Below are 7,571 nucleotides of genomic sequence, written 5' to 3'. Positions count from 1 at the left end.
AGACATGCCTACATGCAATGTTTAATGAAAAAGTACTAAATTAATAGATGAAGAAAAAGAAGGCAGCCCAGCTTTTACATCTTTTGGTTAAAATGACTAAAAAGAAATTACTGTAAACAAAAAGCTTGAGAGAACCAAGTCAACAGTGCCAGTTACATAAAAATTAACAGTTATTAATAAATTCAAATCAACTAAAATTCCTTTTCTTCACTCTCCTATCTTTCACCCCCACCAGATGCTCAACAGCATTACTTTCTGCACCTTCACAAACAGATATCTCAGAGAAATTACTGTAAACAAAAAGCTTGAGAGAACCAAGTCAACAGTGCCAGTTACATAAAAATTAACAGTTATTAATAAATTCAAATCAACTAAAATTCCTTTTCTTCACTCTCCTATCTTTCACCCCCACCAGATGCTCAACAGCATTACTTTCTGCAACTTCACAAACAGATATCTCAGATTACATGTGATCACACTGCATGCATTTGAGAAGTCAATTTGCCCTCCCACTGCTGAAGTTAGTGTGAAGCTTTTCCTTAGGATACAAGTTGAAAAAAGCTGAGGTGTGTATCCCTTTCAGTAAATGTTCAATATCAAATTTTTAAAAAATAAACGCAAAAAACCCTCAAATGTTAATTGCTATTAATAAAGCAAAGTGAGAAGACAAATTTTTAAAAAATAAACGCAAAAAAACCTCAAATGTTAATTGCTATTAAAAAAGCAAAGTGAGAAGGCAAGAAATGAAATGCACTTTTTCTTGTTCTGCTTGGGTTTCAGGGGTTGCAGCAGTGAATTCTAGGTTTGGGCAAAAAGTGAGCTGGGTTTATGACAAAGCAGGTATATATCATGCAGTAGGGGAGCTAACACTTCAAATGATTTTGGTAGAAGGGTCATTTTCTAAGGGAAATCTCCTTCTAGCCTCCAACCTGTATTTCTTCCTCATGTTCATACATGTGTAGGAACCAATTTTTTTCCAGTGACACCTGAAATCAATTATTCCAAACAACTAAAATGGCACCTATCTAACATCTAAAAGATGAAAGACTAGTATCATCCCAGGACATTTAGTTTTTCATTATATACATGAAAATTATATAAGACCGATTAAAAGTAAGGAACCACAATACAATGAGCAAAAAAGAGTGGAATTCCTGAAGGTAAATTGCAACAATTGCCTCCTTTCAGAAACTGCATACCCTGCCTGTGATGTGAAAATCCATCAGGAATTTCTGAACTGGTTACCGTAATAGCCATATCATGTCCACCCTACGGCCCCACAGGCTTACCCAGGAGTCTTTTTTAATGAGTTTATTCTGCATCCAGGGTTATTTTCACATCCCTACTAAAGCAGAAACCTCAGCAACAGAGCACAAGGCATAGATGTGCTTCAATTGATGCAAAAGCTAAAGGAATGGGCTGAAGGCCAAAGAAAACATGGGGGTACTTGTGCACTACTGGAGGATGCAAAGAAAACGGGAATGTTTGGGACTGGAGAATTTTAAGAGTCAGAGGAGAATTGGTTTTACACAAGAATGTGTAATAGTACAGGACTGGAAGCAGGACTACAGAGTCCAAGGGTAAGATCTCTTGGAAGAGAAACAGCTTTGCAAGCCATAATTTTTGGAGCTTGAAGGAAAGATACATGTGTTCTAGAGTAAGAAGACTAAAGGGAAAAATCTCAAATTGGTAGGGGTGAAATTACCTCCAGGCCTGCTCTACAGAGAAGTGAACACAGGAGTAACCATTGTTCCTCTTCTCTTTCACCCTCCCCTCTTGCCACTGGGCATTTGGAAGAGCCACTAGTAGCAAAAGCCCTCAGCAAAATTCCCCTTCTGTGAAACTGCACATGAGTACAAATTAACTCTGTCGTTAACTGCAGATATTTTTCGCCCTATCATTTATTTCTTGGCAGCACAGTTTAAGCAGAGCTACATGCTTTTGTAACAACATGATTCAAATATATCCATAAAGCAAGCAACATTTTTGAATTGTTGTTGGCTAAAGTCATGTTTTGCACGCTTACAATAGGTACAAAGTGAAGCTTACCTATTCTTTTTGGAATTTTCATCTTTCTCTCTTTTAACCCCAAAAATTCTTGTAATCAGAGCACTAAAAAGTAGTGTAGATGAATTTCTTACCTAAAGAAAAAAGGAAAAAATATGAACTATGCTTTAGAAATCACTGTGAAATGCACTATTTCTTTTTAAATACGGACACTAATGTACAGTCAAAAAGAACAGCTGAGTGAAAAGCATACCTGCTGTTCAGAGGTCAGCACATGTAAAGAATGCAGAGCATTTTTCCAATCAAGATGGTCCTAATACAAAGTTCAGGTTCTTTGGAGGTTACCATATCTATTATAGTGGATGCATCCAGATTTCTAGTGGTTCAAAGCATTCACTCTTATGCACAGCAGATCATGAAATGTTCTACCTGAATATGCTAGATGCTTTTATTGAAGAGCAAAGTAACAGTGACAGGGAATGTAAATGCACTTCTTACTAGCTAGGTGCACTGACTCCAAATTAAACAGCCAAATATACTTTGATTTATCAGGTAATCTTTGTCCCTAATTTCACATTAAGAAAAATGATTCAAAACCAAAAAAACATGAGCTGAAGTATGACTTTTTTGCAGGTCCACATTATTCCTTATTGTACCTTAAAATATTACACAATATAACATTCCAGAAATTGTGGTACTGCTGTTTATAAATATGAACAAAGCTTCACTGAACAGCACCACTCTATATCCTGTTAAATTAGAGAAGCAAAAAAATAGAATTAACTTACTGCCCATACAGGTGACATAAAGCCTAGAATTGATGCTTTTATTCCATCTGCAACATAAGGCATGATGTTCTCACCTAAACGTGTATCTCTATACAGTGCCCTGAGGATATTTAAAGCATGAACCTGTGGTGGTACAAGAAATACAAGAAAAATATATTCATCAGAAAATATCTTAAATTTAATTCATGTAATTACAGCAGGGAACCTGCAGAGCAAAAATAATCCATATGCGCGTTTACAGCACTTTATTTCCATATTAAATACAAGAACACTGCTATTAAAAATACATTAGAATGGTGTAGCAGCAAACACTGTTAAAAACAATTACAGCTTAAAAATATATTCCCTTAACAACTACAGTCCAGGCACTGCAAGCTAAGGCCAACATTCTTTTTTCCTTAGCTTATCATGGCTGCAAAAATAACTTTCGAAGTTTAGAATCATCTTTTCCAACATTCTTGACATGCTGTAGACACTGTGAGAAAAAATAAACTACGACTCACAGGAGGACAATATTAAGTTAAAACTGACAGCCAGGCTTGCTTCACCATATGGATATTTCTGATATTTCTCTCCTCTCGGTAGGGGAAGGTGGCAATCGGTGTAGCTTCACAGACTTTGACAGGGCTACATAAATTTATACCAGAAAATGATCTGGCAGAGCCACTGTGACAAACTTCTATGTATTGCAAACATATTATGGCTCACACTTACAAACTAAAAGATTCATTATTTCATAGCAACATTCTGAAGACAAAGGTTTTGCCTTCGAAATAATTCTTTTTGAGTATTCCAAATGTATGTATTTTAAGTTTTGGAAGTTACTAAGCATGCATAAAATCACTTCTCATGTGCTGTTTTACTGCATACAATATGATTTACGCAACTCATTTATTTACTCTAAAGGTAGATAAAAGCTTGCTGTTAACTTCCTTGTAAAGAGGAAGTTACTTATCTATTTGTGTAGAAACATACTACAGGCAATAAGCTGATCATATATGACTGTATTTGCTGTATTAGGAATTATGCCCAATCCATTTGAGTATCATATAGCTGCAAATGCCAGTAATGTCACAACCTCTGCACATTCAAGCACATTTTAAAATCTAGCTATAGATAATAAACCCAGAATATCCTTATGAAACACACACACTTTCCTTAACTTTTGAAATAACACAAACACTTTCTGATATTTGTGTTTTGATGTGAGACTGAATTTTACCTGTGGAATTACATTCAATGATTCATTCAAAGGTACAGCCAAAGATATCAGTTCTTTCATTGTCATTTTCAGCAAATCTGCTTTGCTCTTCTTTGGTTCTGATGCTAACAAAGCCTACAGAAAGTAAAAAAAGGAACAGGAAAATCAAGTGTTTTCAGTCATTTTTCTTTACTTCAGTTCAGCTCCACATTTCCTATATCTAACATGTTACAGTTGAGCTTCTGACCATACACGACGACTACAGAAAAATTTGCAAAAAGTAAGTTTCAGTTTCAACTCTTAGCTTTGTTTAAAGCCTCTTAGCATTCAACATCACAGTAGGAAAACGTTGCTCATGCACTATCCATCTGCTAAGAAATTTGCTTGTATAGAAGAGATTATAAACTATCGCAGACCAAAAAGAAACCATAGTATGACAGCGAAAGTATCTGCCATATTATACATACTTATATTTCCTAGTGTGGGCTTTGTGTTAGTTTAATAATACACATATTTAAGATGACAAGGGCTGACCAAAGAGTAAATTCTGGTTTGTAAAGCAGGATAAAACAAGCAGCACATTTTTAAAAGGAGAGATGTATCCATTTCCAAACAGTAGTTCAGTGGGTAGGACATCCAGCTGAGATGAAAATACTCTAATTTAGTCCTCTAAAATTCATGACTTTCTCTCTGCCTAGTAGCTCTTGTTGAATTTGTCCAAGTTAGTACAAATGGATAATCATAAATCACTTATTTCTAATAAAAAGTTAATATCCATCTGTGCTTTGGGGCCCAGAGTCTGTTCAGCATCAGTAAGAACCAAATGGATCAACTGCAAGCCAATGAAGTACAAAGGGTAGGCAGAAACCCAGAAATAGTTACTGTCAGTTTAACAGTACCTTTAGTGATGGGAGAAACAGAGAGGGCAGGGGGCAAAAAAAATATTCATGAAGTATAAAATAGAGAAGAATGAACCGAAGACTAAAATTTAATACCTTGAAAATGTTAAAGTTGTAACATAATTTTCCCACCAATTCCTCACCCACTAGTTGGAGCTGCACCTTTGTACTATTAAGTAATCACATTTCTATTTTAAAGAGGTCATAAAATGCTTATACCCTTTAAAATTAAATATTATCCTTAAAATAGATGTGTTTTAGTGAAACAGGAGGACACATCACAGGAAGCAGATAGCCAAGAGACCACACTGCCTTGATTTTATGCATTAACAAAACCTTCTTTTAATACTGTTAGGATACAGATTACAACTTGTATTTTTATTATCTAAATGCAACATGCTATTTAAGGTTTAATTCATTTTACTGAGTGCTTCAGGCACATTCAAAACTACTGCCAAAGAACACCATCACCTCTCTTTACTACAAAATCACAATTTGAAGAGAGATTATTTCAGACTAATCCCAATGTTAATTTCAAACCTTAGCATTAATTGATCAGACTAATTTGTACTCTTCCAGAGTCAAAAAAGAAGCATCTGGCCTGTTTATCCAAAGAGCTACAACACAGCTAAGGCTCTGCCCTATGGAATCAGTAGGCCAACTGCAGACTATGCACGTTCTGCAACGGGATACCATTGAGTCTACCTTACATTACTGTAACTTTTTACATGAAAAATGGATCCAATCACATTTATTTTTTCACATTCCAAGGATAATGCCCACTAGATTCAAACTGTGTGGTGTGAATGGGAAAACCAGAAGACAGGAAATGACCAAATTCATTCTGCAGGCAACTTACAGATATAAAAGAGAAAGATATTTAACGGCTGAAATTGAACAGGAAAAATGTCTCCAAAACCAATGGACTGCTGGTGATCTCTGCTGCCTAGCACACACACATCTAGCAAAGCCAGGAGCAGGCTGTGACTGACATAAGAGAGGTCAGACAGAAGCTGGCTGCCTCAACTTTCTCAGGGCAAACTCAGAGTGGAAAACAAGTAAGATGAATTGCTCTGGCAGGGAGAGCTTGCTCCCAGCAGTCCTTCAGATTCTTGGAATGTGCTTGAGACTATACTTCAGAGTCGAGAAAGTTACAAACCGTGTAGTTAATCTTGGATTCCTGTCATAGAAAACTGGTTGAAAATCAAAATCGTGGAGGTTAATTTAGGGGGAAGCAATCATGGCTGCTTTAAGGAGCAAAGGAATGGAAACAGGTTAAGTGTAACCTGCAAGACCAATTTGCAGTGACAAACCCCATGAGGGTGCAGAAGAGCTGCTGCATAGTACTGTGAGGCACTGGGTAAGAAGTAACACTTCCAGCAGAGACAAAACAATGCCAACCAGCTGACCAGACATCAGTTCTGAACCTGGCAGAAGCCAAGGAGGCTGGGATTTATGGAGCCAATGGTAGCACAGCGAGTGGGAATAATATGGGAGCGTGGCTCCACTTTCATGGATAGAAGTCTTCAGTAACCTACTAATTCATTGCACTCAAGACTGTCAGCCAACAACAGTTAGTGTGACAATAGTACTTGTGCTTTATTGCTGTTGAGAGGCCTTCCTGAGTTCTTTTCAGGCCACTATTTCACAATTCTAGGACGGTCTGTTCATATTTTACCACCCTCCCACTTTGCACTGAAGAAGCACATAGTTACATGGTTAACTAAGCCTTACTTAATCTATGAATCAATTCCTGAATTTTCCAGGATTCTTAGTGGCCACACAGAGCCTAAAGTCAGTCTTTAGAAACCATTCAAGTCCACCTCAAGCCAAAAATCTCAGGAGTCAACAGGACCGAGCTGCCAAATATGGTTTAATGACAAGCAGCTTCTTGGTTGCACAAAGGGAATCGAAGTCTGTTAAAAAAAAACCAAAACAACTATTTGATCAAAAGGTGTAGACGTGATAAAAATAAATAAAACATCCTTTTTTGTGAACACATAAGTCAGAGGTAAAAACATCAGTTGGTACCTGTATGTAGAATGGAATTCCTGCACTACGTCTGGTTGCACATAGAGTAGATGAAGGATCACAAGACTTGATTTCTTCTAACACACAGCTTAGCCACTGCTCTGGCATCTTGTGCAGACTCTCACTGTTACATCTATATCAGAAAAGTACATAAGAAACATGAAACAAACAATGAACTAGGACAGAATCAAAGAAAGCATTTGTGACCTTAAAAAGGTATTGCTTACTATATGTTAACATCTCCAAGCATATAGGCAATTTTTTATTATGAATTAAGAAATTAAAAAAGGAATTGTACATTTTTCCAATGTTAGTATGAATCATATTAACTCTTTTTAAAAAGTGCCACTAGGAAAATATATTTTGCTGAACAGAAATCAAGATTCTGTGCTTCCACACTGCAACAATTCTCTTCTGCCAAGAACTACTACCCTGTTCTGGAGAAAAAAACAAAGACATATGCACATCAGTCACTGTGTAGGAAGTGACACTTCACAAATTCATCTTTGTTGTCACACAGTAGCTGATGCACTAACTTACACTAACTAACAATTATGTTTGTAAGCATACAAACCAAAACTGAAGCCCCTCAAAGTAAGGATACATTATGTAAATAACCCTGCTAACCTCAGATCAATAGCAGGA

The 7,571-nt window shown here is 36.6% G+C and overlaps 1 protein-coding gene across 1 annotated transcript in view; it reads right to left on the bottom strand.

Annotated features, from left to right (window-relative positions):
* LOC103805305 (thyroid adenoma-associated protein homolog) overlaps positions 1–7,059 on the bottom strand; it is a gene marked incomplete at its 5' end in the record, with an annotated part of 126,108 nt that extends 119,049 nt beyond the window's left edge. Inside the window, 4 exons of the mRNA XM_009077947.1 lie at positions 2,050–2,141; positions 2,796–2,918; positions 4,018–4,131; positions 6,927–7,059. Coding sequence (XP_009076195.1) covers positions 2,050–2,141; positions 2,796–2,918; positions 4,018–4,131; positions 6,927–7,059 — 462 coding nt within the window. The remainder of the gene's footprint in view (positions 1–2,049; positions 2,142–2,795; positions 2,919–4,017; positions 4,132–6,926) is intronic.
* Between the last annotated feature and the right edge of the window lie 512 nt (positions 7,060–7,571).

Source organism: Acanthisitta chloris, unplaced genomic scaffold (genome assembly GCF_000695815.1).
Source record: "Acanthisitta chloris isolate BGI_N310 unplaced genomic scaffold, ASM69581v1 scaffold13037, whole genome shotgun sequence".
Lineage (NCBI taxonomy): Eukaryota > Metazoa > Chordata > Aves > Passeriformes > Acanthisittidae > Acanthisitta > Acanthisitta chloris.
Note: the sequence above shows the minus strand (reverse complement) of the source record. Positions and strands in the feature narration are given on the sequence as shown.